This window comes from Carcharhinus amblyrhynchos, chromosome 14 (genome assembly GCF_965287045.1).
Source record: "Carcharhinus amblyrhynchos chromosome 14, sCarAmb.v2.hapA, whole genome shotgun sequence".
NCBI classification, from domain to species: domain Eukaryota; kingdom Metazoa; phylum Chordata; class Chondrichthyes; order Carcharhiniformes; family Carcharhinidae; genus Carcharhinus; species Carcharhinus amblyrhynchos.
This window is the reverse complement of record NC_137337.1, coordinates 71,880,439-71,903,661: the sequence shown is the minus strand read 5'-3', so window position 1 is coordinate 71,903,661 and position 23,223 is coordinate 71,880,439. Positions and strand designations below refer to the sequence as shown.

Below are 23,223 nucleotides of genomic sequence, written 5' to 3'. Positions count from 1 at the left end.
AGGGAGTACAGCGAAGGTTTACCAGGCTAATTTCGGGGATGGCAAGTCTGTCATCTGAAGAGAGACTAAGTCGGGTAGGATTATATATTGAAGTTTAGAAGAGTGAGAGGTGATCTCGTAGAAACTTGTAAAATTCTAACAGGGTAGAATCAGAAAGAACGTTCCACATGGTGAGGGAGTCCAGAACAAGGGGTCATAGTTTGAATATAAGGAGTAAACCTTTTTAGGAGAAATTTTTTTCACCCAGAGGGTGATGAATGTGTGGAATTCACTGCCACAGAGGCCAAAATGTTGTGTGATTTCAAGAAGAAATTAGATATAATTCTTGATGCCAAAGGAATCAAGGGATATGGGGTGAGGTGGGACCAGGATATTGAATTTGATCATCGAAATGAGTGGCGGAGCAGGCTCGAAGGGCCTACTGCTGCTTCTAGTTTCTGTGTGACAGGACAGAGGTGTTTTTATCAGGAGCTTTTGCCTCCTGTTTAAAGAAACCTCAAGATTGGCCTTGAACACAGTTGAGATTATAATCTGAGGCCGCAGGTTGAATTCTTTCCACTTATTAGCAGGATTTATTTCAAATGGGCTTCTCTGCGTCTGAAACTGGGCACACGTCCAAAGTGGAAGAACTACACTGGACTTGGCTCGGGAGTGGAATGTGGGAAGTATGTCCTGATGCAGCAGTGGCTGTTCTTCGGTAGCTAATGTTAAACCACGTAGTCGGAGGGGCACAGAGGCAGCGGTGCATTCATTCTGGCGCATGTCCTGATGCATATACGGCAGTGCCAGCATCGCATTCAAATGCACAAGGAAATCCTTTCCATTTCCTGCCAGTTTTTTGCCATAATTAATTCATGGGACATGGGCGTCACTGGCTGGCCAGCATTTATTGCCCATCTTCAGTTGCCCTTGAACTGAATGACTTGCTAGGCCATTTCGGGGGGTATTTTGAGAGTCAACCACATTGCTATGGATCTCTTGCCACATGTAGGCCAGACCAGACAAGGTTGGCAGATCTCCTAAAGAAAGAGAGGCTTTGATTGGCACAATAGGACATTTGTGAGCCAGATGGGTCTTTTACGACAGCTGACAATAGTTTCATTATAATCATCAGCCTTTTAATTCCAGGCTCTTACTTAAATCAACTTTTACCATCTGCCATAGGATTTGAACCCAAGTCTCTTGATTACTTGTCCAGTGTCAATGCCACTACACCATTACCTCCCTTAGAATTGTGTCATGTTCCCTTTAGCTGGAGTCGCAGATATAGGGAGGGTTCTCCATATCAGACCAAACACCGTGGTATAGAAACAGGGCTCTGGTCAATGAATTCCAAAACGCTGCTCCTTAAGCAGAAGTTGCAATGTCCGAGTATTTTAAAGAAAATTCTTGGACGTAGTTTGTTGAGGAAGCATAGAAGAGGCTAATTATCATAGAACCCCTACTGTGCCAAAGGAGGCCATTCGGTCCACCAAGTCTGCAATCCCACGTATATACCCTGCTAGTCCCCCTGACACTAAGGGGCAATTTACCATCAACCTGACCTGCACATCTTTGGACTGTGGGAGGAAGTCAGAGCCCCCGGAGGAAACCCACGCAGACACGGGGAGAACGTGCAGACTCCACACTCAGTTACCCAAGCTGGGAATGGAATCCGAGTCCCTGGCACTGTGAGGCAGCAGTGCTGACCGCTGTGCCACCATGAACCCTAGGCTGCAGGCAAATAATTGCCTGTTTCCCCCCCATGCTTGTGAGAAGGTGGTTTGAGGGGAGGAAGGTGGCATCCAAGGAAGAGAAATAGACCGGCCCTTCACGCCCCACTGCAAGCAAGGATGGAAAATTTGGCGCTCAGCCAAATCTCCACTCATTGTAGCGGGCCTGGAAAATCTTGTTGGCTTGGATGGCCATAAAATTCTGGTCTAAATCTCCAAACTCATCAATTTCTTTGCAAGGCTCCCTAAACACTTTAATTTAGTATGCAAATACAAGCGTAATTGGAATCCAGGATTGCTTGCACCTGCTTCCCCATGTGGTTTAGTGTTTTTGTAAATGATCAGTGGCTTTGAGCACAGGAAAGTGTGGAATTCCTGGAGCAGCAAATAATCTCGGAGATGTCCAATTATTCGGAGTTACCAAACCTATGCCAAGTGCAGTTGTTAATTAGAATCCATTGTCCTCGTAAGCAGTTACTGACAGCGTAAATTATTCCTCCTCCTGAGGAACACTCCAGCTTTTCTTTTCAGCATCTTTTCGTCCTTGAATTCTCATCGAAAAAGCCCATTCTAATCGAGTCCAAACATGGCCCCCGCATGAAGGACAAATCAGATCCAAGCTGACAAGACCAGACTTTGCATCCCATCTTGGGCTCGATCAAACCAGATCCAAGCTGACAGGATGAGGCCTTGCATTCCCCCTCTCCCGGGCTTGATCAGAGCTTCATCTTAGCCAAAAGGCCAAGATGGCTTTAAAAGATTGCATCAAGTTTTTTTTATTTATTTGTGGGACATGGGTGTCGCTGGCTGACCAGCACTTATTGCCCATCCCTAACTGCCCTTGAGAAGGTGGGGGTGAGCTGCCTTCTTGAATCGTTGCAGTCCCTGTGTCGTGGGTTGACCCACAACGCCATTAGGGAGAGAATTCCAGGATTTTGACCCAGCGACTGCGAAGGAACGGTGATATATTTCCAAGTCAGGATGGTGAGTGGCTTGGAGGGGAACTTGCAGTTGATGGTGTTCCCATGTATCTGCTGCCCTTGGTCCTTCTAGATGGAAGTGGTCATGGGTTTGGAAGTTCTAAGAACCTTTGGTGAATTGCTGCAGTGCATCTTGTGGATGGTACTCACTGCTGCTACTGAGTGTCGGTGGTGGAGGGAGTGAATGTTTGTAGATGTGGTGCCAATCAGGTCAGCTATTTAGTTCTGGATGGTGTCAAGCTTCTTGAGTGTTGTTGGAGCTGCACCCATCCAGGCAAGTGGGGAGTATTCCATCAGACTCCTGACTTGTGCCTTGTAGATGATGGACAGGCTTTGGGGGGTCAGGAGGTGAGTTCCTCACTGCAGTATTCCTAGCCTCTGACCTGCTGTTGTAGCCACTGTGTTTGTGTGGTGAATCCAGCTGAGTTTCTGGTCAATGGTAACCCCAAGAATGTTGACAGTGGGGGATTCAGTGATGGTAACACCAGTGAATGGCAAAGGGCAGTGGTTAGAACGTCTCTTATTGGTGAGGGTCATTGTCTGAGGTTGAAGCAAGTAAACCCCCACCCCCCCACCGCCAGATCACAGTTCCACCCTTGCCAGGTTGACACATTGAAGTCACCTCATATTTGCAGATTGCAACTTGGTCCGTGTGTGATGGGCTAGCTCAGGGCATTTGCTGAAGTTACTGTGGAAGCCATTGCTCGATAACGTTACTTTGGAAGCAACGGGTTGGTCTCTATGGGGTAGAGGGAAAGGTGGTAAGGGGCTGAGCAAAGGCGGAACCAAGTGGCACCACAAAATGCCCAGTGACAAAGTCCAGGGCATCACCAAGCCGGACATTCGCTGTGGGGGCATCAGGCACATCTCCGGCCTGGTCTACGAGGAGGCCTGGATGGTCTTGTAGATTTTCCAGGAAAACGTCATCAGGGATTTGGTGTCTGTGCCAATCACATAACAACAAATTAAAGGCAAACTACCACGGATGCTGGAATCTGAAACGGAAAATGCTGGAAAATCTCAGCAGCTCTCACAGCATCTGTGGAGAGAGAGTAGAGCCACAGTTTCGAGTCTAGATGACCCCTCGCCAAGTGCAGAACGGTGATGGCTGTGGATGTGGGGTAAGCCCTGAAGTGCCAGGGCGGGCCTTGTATGGGTTTGGTGATGGAGGACAGCTTTGAGAAAGATTGTGATTCCTATGCCCCCAGCCCACTGTCCAAAATATTTGGAGGTGGGGCAGCAGAGGGTGATGCCCACAATATTCTGGGCTCCCCAACACTGGGAGCATCAGTGGAGATGTCCGCCTCCTACCTCAGGAGGTAGTCCCACCTTTGGTTTGGGTGGCCAGCGGTTCTGCAGTACGGACAGCACTGGGTTCGAGCAGCGGGCACTGCCACGACTGCAACCATCTCCAAAGAAGAGGAGCCTGGACACCAGGGTAAATCCAAGGTGTTGTCAGTGGCTGTCCAGCCTCGGTGAGAGGGGGTGAAATGGGTGCAAGGCCAGGAGGGTCAAAGGGGAAGTAGCGCTGTGTGGGGGGGGGCGGGGGAGGGGGTTGCATCTTAATGGGCAGAGGAACTAGGGCAACTTTGCCTCACGACTCTAATGAGAGCAAGGACTGCTGGGGCAAGTTATCAGTTTCCTTCCAAGCATTCTGTATTCTTTAGAGGGATGTGGTCTGAGTGAGGGCAGAAGGTTTTATTTTAGCCCAGTTAGGGCGTCAGGGCCAGTAGGGGCTGGGAAGGCCGAAGGGCCTGCTCCTGTGCTGTACTTTTCTATGTTTTCTGTTCTCATTGAAACAGGCTACTAACGTCTACTGGGAAGGTCAAAGGTAAAATAGGTTTTGTTGGTTGTGACCAGCCAGATCTTTGGGCTGTTCGCTGAATCCCCAGTGACCAGTCCCTCTCACAAAGAACAAAGAAAAGCACAGCTCAGCAAAAGGCCCTTCAGCCCTCCAAGCTTACCCATGTGAACTAAAGCCCCCTACCTTCTGGGGACCATATCCCTCTATTCCCATCCTAGTCATGTATTTGTCAAGACGCCCCTTAAAAGTCACCATCGTGTCTGCTTCCACTACCTCCCCCGGCAGAGAGTTCCAGGCACCCACCGCCTTCAGTCAAATGAAGATTATTTATTAGTCACAAGTAGGCTTGCATTAACACTGCAATGAAGTTGCTGTGAAAATCCCCTAGTCCCCACATTCCGGTGCCTCTTTGGGTACCCCAAGGGAGAATTTAGTGTGGCCAATTCACCAAGCCAGAACGTCTTTCGGACTGTGGAAGGAAACCGGAGCACCTGGAGGAAACCCACGCAGACACGGGGAGAACGTGCAGACTCCACACATACAGTCACCTAAGCCGGGAATCGAACCTGGGTCCCTGGCGCTGTGAGGCGGCAGTGCTAACCACTGTGCCGCCCAAGGAATGCTGTAGATGAGTTAGCAGAGTCATGTTATCAAGTGAACTCCGAACTCTTTGTTATCTGTAGCGACTGTCTGTGCACCAGTGTTAATTATAGTGGATACTGTCGGTCATATTTGCATCGACTGCTTTTCCCAGGGTTGGTTTGCATGCGACAGATATTCAAATCGGTGAAGGATATGGAAATTTACCCTTACAAGCTCATGTTGGTTTCTGTTCGCTATTTGTATCTTTCCTTTTTTGGAAGATGCATCTAAATTTCTCCACTGAAACATTAGTGATGGTTTCCCTCCAACATGTGTAGCATTTAACCGTACATGCTGCTGAGTTGAGATTAGTCACCCAGAATGAGTACGGAAAAAACACAGGGACAATGTTTTAATTCCAGGGAAAGAAGCAAAGCGTGAATTGGGAGTTTCTTGTCTTTGACAGGAGAGCAGGGGAGGAAATCTAACCCCGAATCTAATGTGTGTACACCACCGGGCAGGATGTGCAGTCAAATGCTTTATTTCCCTATGAATGGTCCCTGATCAAAGCAGGGTCACGCTGAGAAGCTTTAGAATGGAGAGGGTGGATGGTGAAGGGATGAATCATGTTGCACATCCTAGTGACTGTGCAATGCAGCGATGTATTTTTGAAGAAACCAGGAGTTCCAGAGAAGTGACACTCAAACCAATGACCCTTCATCACGCTACACTCCCCTGTTCACATCAACCGCTGCCCCTCAAGCCGCTGTCTCGGGGATTCTCATCGATAAACACAGATTTGAGTTTGAAGGTGGCAGCAAGAAAGTGATAGGGAGTCTGGTGCAGTGACAATAATCTCTCCCTCAATTTGATTTGATTTATTATTGTCCCATGTATTAGCATACAGTGAAAAGTATTGTTTCTTGCGCGCTATACAGACAAAGCGTACCATTCATAGAGGAGAGGAAAGAGTGCAGAATGTAGTGTTACTTTCTCTACACCCTAGCTATGACCGTAAGAGGTAGGTCCATTCAAAAGTCTGATGGCAGCAGGGAAGAAGCTGTTGTTGAGCTGTTAGGTACGTCACCTCAGACTTTTGTATCGTTTTCCTGAAGGAAGAAGGTGGAAGAGAGAATGTCCGGGTTGTGTGGGGTCTATAATTATGCTGGCTGCTTTGCCGATGCAGCGGGAAGTATAGACAGAGTCAATGGATGGGAGGCTGGTTTGCCTGATGGACTGGGCTACATTCGCGACCTTTTGTAGTTCCTTGCGGTCTTGGGCAGAGCAGGAGCCACTCCAAGCTGTGATACAACCAGAAAGAATGCTTTCTATGGTGCATCTTTAGAAGGCGGTGAGAGTTGTAGCTGACATGCCAAATTTCCAATGTCATCAAAATGAAGGAGATTGTCATCGACTTCAGGAAGCGTAATGGAGGGCATGCTCCTGTCTACATCAATGGGGATGAAGTAGAAAGGCTCGAGAGCTTTAAGTTTTTAGGTGTCCGGATCACTGACAATCTGTCCTGGTCCCCCCCACCATGCCAACACTATAGTTAAGAAAGCCCCACCAACGCCTCTACTTTCTCTGAAGACTAAGGAAATTAACTACAAGAAACTACAAAGGGTCGTGAACGTAGCCCAATCCATTACGCAAACCAGCCTCCCATCCATTGACTCTGTCTACACTTCCCGCTGCCTCGGCAAAGTAGCCAGCATAATTAAGGAGCCCACGCACTCCAGACATTCTCTCTTCCACCTTTTTTTTGTCAGGAAAAAGATACAAAAGTCTGAGGTCCCGTACTGACCAACTCAAGAACAGCTTCTTCCCTGCTGCTGTCAGACTTTTAACTGGACTTACCTTGCATTAAGTTTATCTTTCTCTACAACCTGGCGATGACTGTAACCCTGCATTCTGCAATCTCTCCTTTCCTTCTCTATGAACGGTATGCTTTGTCTGTATAGCGCGCAAGAAGCAATACTTTTCACTGTATACTAATACCTGTGACAAAAATCAAATCAAATCAAAAATGCCTAGCGGAAATGTGAGGGTTTCTCTTGCTGCCTGATTCTTTTCTCTTACATCTATAGTGGGAAAACATCATTGACCGAGGGCAGTCCAACTGTGTAGAGGTGTTCCAGGAACATGAGGAGCAGGTTGCCTACCTCTCCTGCTTTCTGTGACAGAATCGTTTAAGAATTCTAATATTTTAATGCATAAAGGTTATTGTGCTCTGACGTAAAGCGATATTGTAGCTAAATAAATCATCAGAGTGAACGCAAGAGAAGGATTTTGTGTTGCCAGATAGGTTCTGGCATCAAGCTGTATATGTCAGGAAGGAGTTTGGTTCGCTGCGTGTTTTACGGTGCTGCAGATGGCCCAGTCTCCCAGGCCGTGTGTGGATTAGGGCTGGTGGGAAAGTCTCAAACAAGGAGACAGAGCTCCAAGATAAAGGGTCAGTCATTTCGAACTGAGGTGTGCAGAAATCTCACCTCGTAAAGGATGCTGAATCTCTGGAATTCTCTGCCTCGAAGGGTGACGGGGGGCTGGATCGTTACAAGTGTTCAAAGCAGAGGTGGATGTGATGATACAGAATCGTAGGATCCCTACAGTGTAGAAGGAGGCCATTCGGCCCATCGAGTCTGCATTGATCACAATCCCACCCAGGCCCTATTCCCATAACCCCAGATATTTACCCTAGCTAGTCCCCCTTACACTACAGGGGCAATTTAACATGGCCAATCCACCTCACACGCACACCTCTGGACTGTGGGAGGAAACCCAGGAGTCACGGGGAGAATGTGCAAAGTCCACACAGACAGTATACCCTCTAATTCTATCTTTTACTCTGGTTCTATGCTTTTAAAACTGTACTCTAATTCTTATAAACCCTCTTACAATGATCTATTCACTATATTCTGCGCCCTCTCTTTTCCGTCTCCCCTATGTACTCGATGAACGGTATGCTTTGTCTTTATAATGCACAAGAAACAATATTTTTCACTGTATCCCAATACCTGTGACAATAGTAAATCAAATCTAAGTCTGAACGGGTGGCTTTTGTTATTCGCCCCCCCCCCTCAAGAGAGAGGGAAGAGTGAGTACATCAGAAAAAATAAATCAGAGCCATTCATAGGGCGGCATGGTGGTCAGCACTGCTGCCTCACAGCGTCAGGGACCCGGGTTCAATTCTCGGCTTGGGTCACTGTGTGGGATTTGCATGTTCTCCCAGTGTCGGTGTGGGTTTCCTTCGGGTGCTCCAGTTTCCCCCCACAGTCCGAAAGGTGTGCGGGTTAGGTGGATTGGCCGTGCTAAATTCTTGCTCAGTGTACCCCAACAGGCGCCGGAGTGTGGGGATTTTCACTCTAGCTTCATTGCAGTGTTAATGTAAGCCTCTTTGTGACACTAATCAAATAAACTTTAAATGCAAGACCCTCGTCTGTTCAATTCAGTTCTGATTTTGTATTCCTTCTGATTTTCTGAAGATTGACGGGACAGTTTAGAGTTTAAAGAGGGAAGTACAATTGAGTATTTCTTACCGTTAAGATTGAACATTGATGTCATGGGAATCAGTTGTCCAACTAGAACAGTCTCTGAAATGAAGTAAGGTTCTCCGCTATCCAGTTTGAGCCTCTGATGAGGTTGGCCAGGAGTCAGTCTGCCGGTGCATTCCAGGGTAAAGTTACTTACTCTGGGCAAGGTGCCGCACCTGTTGGTACGTGGTCAGAGTAATAATGGGCACTACCCACACTTCAGGGGGAGTATTTAGAAAACCAACCACTGGCTTGATGTGAAGCCAAACCTCCCCTGTTTAGGTGGAGTCTGGGGACTGGATCCTGCCCTGAATTAGGTGTTTGACTGACTGACAAGCTGGTTCTGGCCATTATTGACCAATGCCATTCTGTCGATCATGCAGAGTGAGCCACTGGACTGCAAAAGAAAGTTAGTTTATTGTGTGAAGCGTTTGTAGACAGTTCAGTGATTAGGAACCCTTTTATCATAGAATACATACAGCGCATAAGGAGGCCATTTGGCCTGCCGATCCTGCACCGACAACAATCCCACCCCGACCCTACCTATGTAACCCCATGTATCTACTGTAACTAGTCCCCCTGACACTGTGGGGCAATTGAGCCTGGCCAATCAACCTAACCCGCACATCTTTCAGACTGTGGGAGGAAACCCACGCAGACACGGGGAGAATGTGCAAACTCCACACAGTAGGTCACCCGTGGCCAGAATTGAACCCAGCTCCCTGGCACTGAGGCAGCAGTGTTAACCACTGTGCCATTCCCGTTCCTGCCTAAAGACTTATCTCTCCCCCCACTCAAGATTCCTAAAGCTGGGCGGCAAATTTTTTTTTATTCATTCATGGGACCCGGGCATCGCTGGCTGGCCAGCATTTACTGCCCATCCCTAGTTGCCAGAGGGCAGTTGGGAGTCAACCACATTGCTGTGGCTCTGGACTCACATGTAGGCCAGACTGGGTAATGATGGCAGATTTCCTTCCTTAAATGGCATTAGTGAACCAGATGGGTTTTTCCCACAATGGTTTCATGGTCATCAGTAGATTCTTAATTCCAGATATGTTTCATTGAATTCAAACTCCACCATCTGCCGTGGTGGGATTCGAACCCGGGTCCCCGGAACATTAGCTGAATTTCTGGATTAAAGGTCTAGTGATAATACCACTGGGCCATCGCCTTCCCATCTGACCTCTGATATTCCCAGTGTCTCTGTGTCATCCACCAGTGATGTCTGGATATTCAGTGGTGCAGCTTATGACAGCCTTGGCTTTGCGCTCTGCAGTTCCAAGGGCTGTAATTGGGAGAGTGTCAAAAGTGTGAAGATCATTTGAGCATTAATTATTGACTAATTCAGAACCCTGGCTTGTGTTAGTTTGCAGTTCCAGTTGTCGGAGTTTCGGTTCTGATCTCTCTCTCTCTGTCACGCTTCAGCTATGTTGCAGTTTGGTGTTTGTAACATGTTGTATTTCCCATCAGTGGGGCAGAAAACCTGAGGTATTTCACATCAGCAATCTAACCAGACTTCCTGTTAACGGTGGGTTGTGGCCGATGACGTGTGTGTGTGTGTGTGTGTGTGTGTGTGTGTGTGTGTGTGTGTGTGTGTGTGTGTGTGTGTGTGTGTGTGTGAGAGAATGAACGTCCTGTGGAATAAACCCCTTCGCGGGATTGGAGCAGGCTCGGGAGGAGGGCCATTCAGCCCTTCAAGCCTGTTCGGTTGTTCAGTTTGATCACGGATCTCTGCTCCATTCATTTGTTCCGTGCCTCCTAACACCATTATCCACCCGGAGGAAACCCACGCAGACACGGGGAGAACGTGCAGACTCCGCACAGACAGTGAGCCAAGCCAGGAATCAAACCCAGGTCCCTGGCGCCGAGAGACAGCAGTGCTAACCACTGTGCCACCTTACTGCCACATTACCCGCCTGTCCAACATCCAGTATTGGATGAGAAGACACTTCCCAAAATTTAAATGTTGGATCTGGCGGGAAAATCTGTGTTTCAGGGTCACTTTTTCTTGCACTTGATTTAACCGCTTTCTGTGTGAACCACACAGCCAGCTGGAGGGGTGGGGCCTGTATGTGCCCCCGAAGGTGGGATTTTGAGATCGGCTCGTTTGTTCTTAAAGGGCTTCCTGAGGAAACCCAAGCAGACACGGGGAGAATGTGCAGACTCCACACAGACAGTGACCCAAGCCAGGAATCGAACCCAAGTCCCTGGCGCCGTGAGGTAGCAGTGCTATTACGGAATTGCGCCCACCGTTAACGGGGGCCACTAGATTATGTTTTTTGTCGTTGGTTCCCCCGTTCACAAACTATGTTTCTTAGTCACTGATTCAGCCTGTCTCCATGGCAACCACCTGGGGCCGAACCAGACTGTCCACCCCAATTGCTTTCTACCACACATGCACTTCATCATCGAGACCTACTTCCACCTCCCTAAATACGCCCGGGTCTGTGCTTACCTGAGCTCATAGCTGCCAACGGGGGATCGGTTAGCTCAGTTGGCTGGACAGCTGGCTCATGTCGCAGAACGATGCCAACAGTGTGGGTTCAATTCCCGTACCGGCTGAGCTTAATCTTGAAGCCCCCGGCTTCTCAACCTTTGCCCTCGCCTGAGGTGTGGCGATCCTCAAGTTAAATCGTCACCAGACAGCTCTCCCCCTTTTCAACTGGCACAGTGGCATGCCCTGCAGCCTCGTGGCGCCAGGGACCTGGGTTCGATTCCCAGCTTACGTCCCTGTCAGTGCAGAGTCTGCACTTTATACCCTGCGTGGGTTTCCTCCCACTGTCCGAAAGACAGGCTGGTTAGATGCATCAGCCTTGATAAATTCTCCCTCCGTGTACCCGAACAGGCGCTGGGGTGTGGCATCCAGGAGATTTTCACAGCCGCTTCATTGCAATGTTTAAAAGCAAATTACTGTGGATACCGGAATCTGAAACCAAAGCTTTGACAAAGGCTCATCTGGACTCGAAACGTCAGCTCTTTTCCCTCCTTACAGATGCTGCCAGACCTGCTGAGATTTTCCAGCGTTTTCTCTTTTGGTTTCATTGCAGCGTTAACGTAAGCCCACTTGTGACACTAATAAATAAAACTTGAACTTAAAAAGACGTGAAAGGGGGCGAGCATCCTATGGGGGACTGGGATTACGGCAACTTTGCCATCGAGAGAATGATGATTAAGGAGTTAAAACTGGGAGCGAACGTGTCAAAGGCCTGTACGATATATATTTTGTCTTGGAATTATGGAGAGGAAGTTGGTGACCATAAACATTTTAAATAGATGTGAAAAGTGGCGCTGCTAAAAACTTCCAACAGCTGAGAGATTTTGATAATGGGGCTACTTTATTCTGAAAGATAAATCCTCGAGGCTTGGGAGAATGAACTTGAATTGATGGTGCTGTTTTATCATCAGGCCTGGCTTTGTGTTCCCGGATACGTACTCCCTTTATACATTACAAAGCAATCGAGTAATGACAGTAGGAATGAGCAGGCGGTTATGGTTTGGAATGAAGGGCCCTCCTTTCTCTATATATGGTCAAAAATTGGACTGAGAGGCTTCTCGAGTCGTTCTTGTGCACCCCTGGAGGTGGTGCAATTTGTAGAAGGGTGCAGCATGAAGGGGCGTTGGAATAAAATATGTATATCCAGGCACAATAAAACAGCCTTGCCCTCCAGGGTAGGCAGGCTGCTCATTTAGCAAGTTCAGAATCAGCACCCCAGTTGCACTGAAATGACCCCGGTTTTGAAATGTGAAACCGAGGCCGTGGGTTTTTTTAACTCCCCCCTCATTTCCCACAAAGGAACCTCGGAATATGATCCGATCGTGCTGTGTTTTCTGCTTAAAGAAAGCAATCTCCTGAAATAAAAGCACACTTGACTTATTCAGTTAACACAAACAACTGATTCGAGAGATCAGCAGTCCCTGTTTGGTGTACGGTCAAGGTATGTGGTTTGCCAGCACCAGGGGAAATTGGTCAAGTCAGTGAGAAGTTCCTGTTCCCACGTAATAAAAATGGAAGGTGTTCACTTCGCAGAAAACTGATCTTTAAGTTGAAGTTCTGAGGTGGCAGAGGGGGGAAACGGGGACTGAACCTATCCAATTACTGTTTGTTTATTGATTAATGTCACATGTAGGCTGGCATTAACACTGCAATGAAGCTACTGTGAAAATCCCCTAGTCGCTGCATTCCAGTGCCTGTTTGGGTACACTGAGGGAGTATTTAGCACGGCCAATGCACCCGAACCAGCACATCTTTCGGACTGCAGGAGGAAACCCATGTAGACTCCACACAAACGGTGACCCAAGCAGGATTCGAACCCAGGTCCCTGGCGCCGTGAGGTAGCAGCGCGAACCCACTGTGCCACCAAATCTGTGAGGCACAGACTGTCTGCTGGGATTTGGGTCAGTGGGATGTCCTCATCCCTAATCACTTGGAGAGCTTGAGTGCACCCCAACTACACACCCACAGGTTCCCGTTTGCAAAGAGGAGTCAGGTTTCACACGCATGCTGATGACATTCAACAACTTCAATGATGTGCGGGTTAGGTGGATTGTGCTAAATTTGTCCTTGGTGTCCGTAGATATCGTTTAGGAGGATTAGCGGACTGAATATATGGGGTTACGGGGTAAGACTGGGTAAGGGTCAGTGCAGACTTGATGGGCAGAATAGCCTCCTTCTGCACTACAGGGATTCTATAATTCTGCTCAAGCCCCCTCCTTGTCACTATCACCCTTCGATCAAATACTGGCTGGGTTGTATTTAGTTTCTGGTCATGTGCGTGCTTCGCCTCATTTGGAAATGATATAATCACAGCATGGTGGCACAGTGGTTAGCACTGCTGCCTCATGACGCCGGGGACCCAGGTTCAATTCACGGCTTAGGTCACTGTCTATTATTATTATTGCTGCAAGTAGGCTTACATTAACACTGCAATGAAGTTACAGTGAAAATCTCATAGTCGCCACACTCCGGCCCCTGTTCAGGTACACTGAGGGAGGATTTAGCATGGCCAATGCACCTAACCAGCATGTCTTTCAGACTGGGAGGAAACCGGAGCACCCGGAGGAAACCCACGCAGACACAGGGAAGACATGCAGACTCCGAAAGACATGCTGGTGAGGTGCATTGGCCGTGCTAAATTCTCCCTCAGTGTACCCGAACAGGTGCTGGAGTGTGGCGACTAGCGAATTTTCACAGTAACTTCATTGCAGTGTTAATGTAAGCCTTACTTGTGACACTAATAAATAAACTTAACAGTGTGGCCTTGATTAAAGTTTAGGTTTCTGGCAAAAAAAACCCAAACCTTCACCCGCAGTGGGTGGCTGCCTGGCGCCTTACTGAGATCGATCCAGTTGGTGCACAACCTTGAAGCTTTAATTAGATCCCGAGTTCAGTTTCAAACTGTTAGATTGCAGTTCGCACCAAAGCCTTGTATTTATCAGCACTGCAGCAGAACTCACTTCCGTTCTTCTCTCATCCCCCCAACCCCCTTCCAACCACCCACCTACTAAAACCAGCACCTCCACACGTGTTTATCACCTCTTGGCACAATTACTCTGACTCTCTAGTGCTGGCCTCTTAATATAAGAAATAGCAGCAGAGGTAGGGCCATTCGGCCTTCGGGCCTTCTCCAACACGTCTTGGTTGATCCAATGTTTTGATTTATTATTGTCACATGTATTGGGATATGGTGAAAAGTATTTCTTGCGCACTATACAGACAAAGCATACCGTTCATAGGGAAGGAAAGGAGATGGTGCAGAATGTAATGTTGCAGTCATGCCTAGGATGTAGAGAAAGATCAGTTTCGATCAAGAAGGCAAATGGAATGTTGGCCTTTATAGCGAGGTGGATAGAACATAAAAGTAGGGAGGTCTTGCTGCAACTGTACAGGGTACTGGTGAGGCTGCAGCTGGAGTACTGTGTGCAGTTTTGGTCGCCGCATTTGCGGAAGGATATATTGGCCTTGGAGGGAGTGCAGAGGAGGTTCACTAGGCTGATACCGGAGATGAGGGGGTTAGCCTATGAGGAGAGATTGAATAGACTGGGTCTGTACTCGTTGGAGTTTAGAAGGCTGAGGGGGGATCTTATAGAGATGTATAAGACAATGAAGGGGATGGATAGGGTAGAGATAGAGAGATTCTTCCTGCTTAGAAAGGATAGCAGGACTAGAGGGCACAGCCTCAAGATAAGGGGGGGCAGTTTAGATCAGCGTTGAGGAGGAACTTCTTCACTCAAAGAGTGATGAGTCTCTGGAATTCTCTGCCCATTGAAGTGGTGGAGGCTACCTTGCTGAATATATTTAAGTCACGGGTAAATAGGTTTCTGATAGACAAGGGAATTAAGGGTTATGGGGAGAAAGCGGGAAAGTGGAACTGATCCACTTCAGATCAGCCATGATCTTATTGAATGGCGGGGCAGGCTCGAGGGGCTAGATGGCCTACTCCTGCTCCTATTTCTTATGTTCTGTGAGGCAGATCCATTCAAAAATCTAACATTAGCAGAGTCAGCTGGTATGTGACCTCAGACTTTTGTATTTTTTTCCCAGCAGAAGAAGGTGGAAGAGAGTGCCACAAGTTTACTTTTCTGTCCGTCATAAACCCTCGACTCCCTTGTCAATCAGGAATTGGTTTAACTCAGCCTTGGGATGGATTCAATGACCCAGCCTCCTACACTCTCTCTGAGGAAGAGAATTCCAAAGTCTTTGCAAACCCTCTGAGTAGAAGTTTCTCCTCGTCTCTTGTCTTAAGTGGAAGAGACTCCTCAGGTGGGATTTTCCGGCCAAGCTCTCCCCAGCACCAGAAAATCCCGCCCGAGGTCAATGGGACCTTTGCGTGGTCCATCCCCTCCCCTGCTCCCTGCCCACTGCGATTCCCGTGCTGGGTGAGACAGGAAAATTACCAACCCCCCCACCAGGGAAACATTGATTCTGTCCATGGCAAGTTGCATCTCGTTCAAAGCTCTATTGCCAGTGAAGAACTTTAGGGCATTCGTTACATTAAAGGTCAGTCTACGAAAACTGCTTGCATTTGCATAGCACCCATGACATCGGAAAACATTTCAAACTGCTTCACAGAAGTAAAATTGGACAACGGACACTGAGCTAAAGAATCCTCCTCCTGACCATGTGGTCTTGTCTCGCACTCAAAGCGGTGAACTGCCGAGTTATTCAACTTGGGCAATGCAAATGAAACTTAGGATTCTCGTTCGTCCCGCCACCGCACGTGGGGAATTTGGCGCTCAGTCAAATCTCCATTCGCTGCAGCGGGACTGGAAAACCCCAGCCGCAGGTGAGGTTGGAGAATGTCGCACAATAATGTGAAAGCTCAACACCAAGGACGGGAATCACCAGGTACACCTGGGGCTGCGCGGTGGTTAGTGCTGCTGCCTCTCGACGCCAGGGTTCAATTCCGGCCACGGATCACTGCCTCTGTGGCGTCTGCACCTTCTCCCGTGTCTGATCTTTGAATTTGGTTAACAAATCTGGAGTATAAAACTGGTCTCAGTGATGACAGCTACCAGCGATCGTTGCTAAAGTAAGCTCCACCTGGTTCTCTAGTGTCTTTCCCTGACCTACATGTGACTTCAGATCCGCAGCTGTCCTCCAAAAGGGCAGCATGGTGGCACAGTGGTTAGAGCTGCTGTCTCACAGCGCCAGGGGCCCGGGTTCAATTCCAGTTTTGGTCGCAATCCATGTGGAGTTTGCACGTTCTCCCCAAGGGTTTCCTCTGGGGGCCCCAGTTTCCTCTTCCTGTCCAAAGATGCAGAGGTTTGATTGATTGGCCATGCTAAATTGGCCCCAGTCTCAGGGGCTTAGCAGGGTAAATATGTGGGGTTACGGGAATAGGGCCTGGGTGGGATTGTGGTTGGTGTAGACTCAATGGGCTGAATGGCCTCCTTCTACATTGGTGGGAATCTATTTTATGATTAACTGATGTTGAATTCTGGAGTTGTTATCAAAGCAAGTTGTCCTTGATTCTCGTTGGCACCTTGCTTACAGAGCTGACTGCAATTTTTTTATGTATAGCCAGTGATTAGGAAGAAAAATGTATTCCAAATGGCAAATGAAGGCTATTTTTTGAACAAATTGAAACAGTTAACAATTCATGCAGAATGCAGTTCTCATCTATTATCCTCCATTGCAGCAGCCACTCAAGTGTTAGGTTATAGGGTGGTACGGTGGCGCAGTGGTTAGCACTGCTGCCTCGCAACTCCAGGGGCTTGGGTTCAATCCCTGACTTGGGTCATTCTGTGCCGAGTCTACATGTTCTCCCCATATACACGTGGGTTTCCTCTGGGTGCTCCAGTTTCCTTCCACAGTCCAAAGATGTGTGGGTTAGGTGGCTTGGCTGTACTAAATTGACCCTTAGTATTGGGTGGGGGGAGCTAGTTAGGGCGAATGCGTGGGGTATGGGGATAGAGCCTGGATGGGATTGTGGTCGGTGCAGACTCGATGGGCTGAATGGCCGCCTCCTGCGCTGTAGGATTCGGAGTGATTAGCACGGCTGTCTCACAACTCCAGGGACCCAGGTCCAAATTCCAGCCTTGGGTCACTGTCTGAGTGGAGTTTGCACGTTCTTCCCATGTCTGCATGGGTTTCCTCCAGGTGCTCCAGTTTTCTTCCACAGTTTGAAAAAAATGGCCAAGTTGGGTGGATTGGCCATGCTAAATTCTCCCTCAGTGTCCCAAAATGTGTAGCTTAGATAGATCAGACATGGGAAATATGTGGGGTTGGGGATAGGGTGGGGGAGAAGGCCTGGGTAAGATACTTTGTCAAGAGATTACGTACCAGCTAACTCAAGAACAGCTTCTTCCCTGCTGCCATCAGACTTTTGAATGGACCTACCTTATGTTAAGTTGATCTTTCTCTACACCCTAGCTACGACTGTAATGTGCATTCCATACTGTCTCCTTTCCTTCTCTATGAACGGTATGCTTTGTCTGTATAAAGCGAAGAAACAATATTTTTCGCTGTATGCTAATACACGTGACAATAATAAGTCAAATCAAGTTGAGCGTCAGTGCGATGGGTCGAATGGCCTCTTGTAGGGGTTCTATAATTCTCTCCCTACGGTCCTTCCTAATTCTGAGTTTGCGATTCTATTTTACAGACTTTCACAGCCTGGTGTAACTCGCATCTCCGTAAAGCAGGCACACAGATTGAGAGCATTGAGGAGGATTTTCGAGATGGCCTCAAGCTTATGCTTCTCCTGGAGGTTATTTCTGGTACGTTTGTGTGTTGTTTGGTATCTGTTTTTATGCTCACGTGTGTAGTGTAAAACTAGACATCCTGCACTATTCCTGACGAGAGATAACTCTACGTGAGAAATACGTTAAAGTTTATTCATTAGTGTCACAAGTCGGCTTACATTAACACTGCAATGAAGTTACTGTGAAAATCCCCTAGTCGCCACACTCCAGCACCTGTTCGGGTACAACTGAGGGAGAATTTAGCATGGCCAATGCACCTAACCGACTGTGGGAGGAAACCCACGCAGACACAGGGAGAATGTGCAAACTCCACACAGGCAGAGACCCAAGCTGGGAATTGAACCAGGTCCCTGGTGCTGTGAGGCAGCAGTGCTAACCACTGTGCTACAGAATAGGCCATTTGAGCCAGCTCTGTCAAATCAATGACTGATCTTCTACTTCAAGATCATTTTCCTGCAGTATTCCCATCTCCCTTGTTATTTTTAATATGTAGAAATCTCTGCCTTGAGCACATTTGATAACTGTGCTCCCATATCCTCTGGGGTCAAGAACTCTAATGATTCCTCACCGTCTGACTGAAGAGATTCCCCATCTCAGTCTCTCGTGTACTGACAGTGAAGCAATTGCAGCATGTTTATCAGGTCACTGAGCCACGTAGAGTACTTTGAGCTTATCATGGTATTTAACTGAGGAACCACTTCTTGTCAAAGAAGGATGTGTGGCCTGTACCATCGCTTGACAACACTTTGAAGACCTTCTCTTTGTTACTGGTCACTGAATACATGTGTTTTAACTTTCCAAATAAATTTTGTGTACTATGGTCCCCACCATCATCCATAGAATCCCTCCAGTACAGAAAGAGGCCATTTGGTCCATCCCTCCCAGGAGAAAGCCTCACTGACCGGTTCCCTGAAATGGCCCAGCTCGTCTGACTCCCTGAAAGAGCATCTCATCCAGGCCCTACCCTCTGCCTTATCCCTGTAACCCTGTGAATTTACCATGGCCAATCCACCTAACCTACACATCTTTGGACACTAAGGGACAATTTAGCATGGTCAATCCACCTAACCTACACATCTTTGGACACTAAGGGACAATTTACCATGGCCAATCCACCTAACCTGCACATCTTTGGACACTAAGGGACAATTTACCATGGCCAATCCATCTAACCTACACATCTTTGGACACTAAGGGACAATTTAGCATGGCCAATCCATCTAACCTACACATCTTTGGACACTAAGGGACAATTTAGCATGGTCAATCCACCTAACCTGCACATCTTTGGACTGTGGGAGGAAACCGGAGGAAACCTAAGGGAGAACATGCAAACTCCACATAAGCATCACAAGGCCAGAATCAAACCTGGGTCCCTGGCGCCGTGAGGCAGCAGTGCTAACCACCGTGCCACCGTATTGCTGGAGTAATGAGAGCTTCCTTCCTGAGGCTCCTTTGCCTTTGTTCTGTGGTTGGTGATTGGCTGGCAGTTGGCGTTCGGTACTCTGGCGAGATGTTTGTTCAAAGCAGGAACAGCTGCTCATGGGCTTTGGGGAGTCGTAGTGTTTTTCACTCATGCGACTGCGAGTATGGTCTTCCTCAGAGAGAGCATCAGTTGCCATTCAAGTGACATCAAGAGGAAAAAAATCACTTTGAAAACTTAGTGGGTGAAATTCCTGATTGTATGATGGCGGCCAGCAGTGTAACCATAGCTCAGAGAGATGGTGACGTTAATAAACATATTGTCCTGTTTAATTTGTGAAAGTTATTTAGTTCTACGACGACAAATTGTATTTATGTCATGCCTTTTTAACATGTTCTGAACCAACACGATGGTTAGCGTTGCAGCATCACGGCGCCACAGAGTCCCAGGTTCAATTCCTGCCTCAGGTCACTGTCTGTGCAGTTTGCACATTCTCCCCATGTCTGCATGGGTTTCCTTCTGGGTGCTCCAGTTTCCTCTCACACTGCAAAGGCGTGCAGGTTAGGTTGATTTGCAGCGCTAAATTGACCCTCGGGTCAGGGGGTTTAGCAAGGTAAATATGTGATGTTACGGGAATAGGGCCCAGGTGGGATTGGGGTCAGTGCAGACCCGATGGGCCAAATGGCCGCCTCCTGCACTGTAGGGAGTCTGTGATTCTAAGCAAAATTGTATAACGAGCCACATCAGGAAAGACTCAGGTGACTAAAAGTTTGGTCCAAGAGGTTGGTTTTAAGGAATGTCTTGAAGTAGCAGGGAAGGGTGGGGTGGCTGGGAGGGGTCAGGGAGAGAATTCCAGAGCTTGATGGCATGGCTGCCAGCAGCGGGGGAGCCAATCACAGACAGTCCAGTGGCCAGAAGAGCAGAGAGATCTTGTAGGAATGAAAGCAATTATAAAGGTGGAAGAGTCAGTTACCAGGGGGGGCATAGGTTTAAGGTGCGAGGGGCAAAGTTTAAAGATGTACGAGGTAACATTTTCACACAGAGGGTGCCTGGAACTTGTTGCTGGGGGTGGTAATGGAAGCAGATCTAAGGGATGTCTGGACAATTACATGAATAGGATGGGAATAGAGGGACGTAGTCCCTGGAGAGGTAGAGGGTTTTAGCTTTCATGGGCAGCATGGTTGGTGCAGGCTTGGAGGGCCAAAGGGTCTGTTCCTGTGCTGTAATTTTCTTTGCTCTTTGTCCTAAGGAAGGAATGGAATGAGCCCAGGGTTGGGTTTGAAAAAGGCAAGTGGAGGTTGTGGGAAGATAGGAGGAGAGTGAAGAACATGAGGCTTAACTCCTGGGTAAACCAGCCTCGCACTGATAAATGGAATGCACAACTTGACATTGATGTCCTAGAGGCGTTTAGCACTTGAACCATGCTGCTGGGGTTTACTGGACCAATGGGTCAAGGGGAAGAATAAGACTGAGGGGGCAGAGGTTAAGTGAAGTCTGATGGATTTGATTTGATTTATTATTGTCACATGTATTAGTATACAGTGAAAAGTATTGTTTCTTGCACACTATACAGACAAAGCATACTGTTCATAGAGAAGGAAAGGAGAGAGTGCAGAATGTATTGTTGCAGTCATAGCTGGAGTGTAGCGAAAGATCAACTTTCTTGTAGGTCCATTCGAAAGTCTGATGGCAGCAGGGAAGAAGCTGTTCTCGAGTTGGTTGGTACGTGACCTCAGACTTTTGTATCTTCTTTTCAACAGAAGAAGGTGGAAGAGAGAATGTCCGGGGTGCGTGGGGTCCTTAATTATGCTGGCTGCTTTGCTGAGGGAAGTGTAGACAGAGTCAATGGATGGGAGGCTGGTTTGCGTGATGAAACTGGGCTACATTCATGACCTTTTGTAGTTCCTTGCGGTCTCGGGTGGACCAGGAGCCATACCAAGCTGTGATACAACCAGAAAGGATGCTTTCTATGGTGCAAACGTTAGTGAGTGTCGTAGCTGACATGTCAAATTTTACTTAGTCTACTGAGAAAGTAGAGGCATTGGTGATTTTTTTTCATTATTCTAACATGATGTTTAATTTCCTTGGACAGGTGAACGCCTCCCCAAACCTGAACGAGGGAAGATGCGTGTACATAAAATATCGAATGTCAACAAAGCCCTGGATTTTATCGCCAGCAAAGGGGTTAAACTTGTTTCCATTGGAGCAGAAGGTAGGAATGGGAGGAGTAGAACAGTCCATCCTGATCCGTGGCCAAGTCGGAGATTTTCTGCTGCTCTATCCAGCTACAGAAGGGCCATTGTTACAAGTTCTGTGACGTGGTTACTGCCCTGAATAAAACTCCTCGCACCCTAGGCAGGGCAGTCAGTGTGTGTGTGTATGTGTGTGTCATAATCTGACCAAAGAGGAAATATTTTCCATTACTCCTGCAGTGTCACACTTTGTTTTAGATAACAGGTTTAGAAGGAAGCGTGGGAGCCGCTTTTATAGAGCACTTTCCTCAGCTTGCTATGCATGGTGACTGGAATTGCTTTCGCAGTTCGTTTCAATCACACTATCCTACTCTGACCTACCTCCTAGCATGATTTAGACCCGTGAGCACCCGAGGTAGGAGCAAAACCTGCTGCATTTAGATACCAGCTATTAATTAGAGTGTAACTCTCTGTGTTTCTCTCCATCTCACATTCCGTCTCTCCCTTACTGGCTCACCATCTGTTCATTGTACTTGGTTCTAGGGGAGAGCAGTGGTGTAGTGGTATTGTCACTGGACTAGTAATCCAGAGGCACGGGGGTACACTGGTTCAAATCCTACCACGGGGACTGGTGAAATTTGAATTTGGTTAACAAATCTGGAGTATAAAACTGGCCTCAGTATTGGAGACCATGACAACTACCATCGATCGTTGCTAAAATAAGCTCCACCTGGATCTCGAGTGTCCTTCCCTGGCCCTGACTTCAGATCCACAGCTGTCCTTCGAAAGGGCAGTACGGTGGCACAGTGGTTAGCACTGCTGTCTCACAGTGCCTGGTTCGATTCCGGCTTTGGTCACTGTCTGTGCGGAGTTTGCACACTCTCCCCGTTCTATGTGGGTTTCCTCCGGGTGCTCCGGTTTCCTCCCACAGTCCAAAGATGTGCAGGTTAGGTTGATTGGCCATGATAAATTGCCCCTTTGGGAGATCAGCAGGGTAAATATGTGAGCTACAGGGTGGGATTGTCAGTGCAGAGTCAATGAGCTCAATGGCCTCCTATACTGTAGGGGTCTTGCAATGTTTGGCAGCAATGCCTACACTCCACAAACGAAGTATGTGAACTAGAGTGAGCATTTTGATCATAATGAATGGTGGAGTAGGCTCGAAGGGCTGAATGGCCTCCTGCTCCTATTTCCTACGTTACTATGTTTCAGTGAACATTTTGCGTAAATAATGTGTATGTGGCGCAGGATAATTCTGTGATCCATTCTGTTACCACGCCCTCTGTCCCTCAATACTCTAAATGCCACTGTTGTAATGCTTACTTGCCAGAGTAACTGGAGAGGATAGCCTTGACCCTGAACCTCTGTCTGTGGGGTAGTTTTGCATGCTGTTGGGATTTTGTTGGCACCTCTCACTCAGATAAGAACTGTTTGTCCTTTAGTCTGGCTCCTGACAAGCCCAAACTCATGGTCAGCCTGGTTTTTAGATTTGGCTTCATTTTCATTGACGACAGATGGTTCTCACTGGCGTCCATCTTGCTTTCTGCATTACTGGTGACAGCGACACCATGTGATGAAGGTATAGTGAAAATTGATTGGTTGAAGGCTACGACTCTATAACTTCATGGAATGAGTAACTTTGCAACGTATTTGTGTAAAATAATTACTGCGGAAGTTGTGGAACCATGATTATCACATTCCACTCATAGTGATTTCATAGAATCATAGAGCCCTACAGTGCAGGAGGAGGCCATTCTGCCCATCGAGTCTGTACCGACCACAATCCCACCCTGGCC

At 47.8% G+C, this 23,223-nt stretch overlaps 1 protein-coding gene across 6 annotated transcripts in view; it reads left to right on the top strand.

The window, feature by feature from the left end:
- Positions 1–23,223, top strand: part of actn1 (actinin, alpha 1) — a 186,761-nt gene that overhangs the window by 61,816 nt on the left and 101,722 nt on the right. For all 6 annotated transcript variants that reach the window (XM_080203078.1, XM_080203076.1, XM_080203080.1 and 3 more), the window contains exons 2-3: positions 17,713–17,827; positions 21,328–21,447. In XM_080203078.1, the coding sequence (XP_080059204.1) occupies positions 17,713–17,827; positions 21,328–21,447 (235 nt within the window). The remainder of the gene's footprint in view (positions 1–17,712; positions 17,828–21,327; positions 21,448–23,223) is intronic.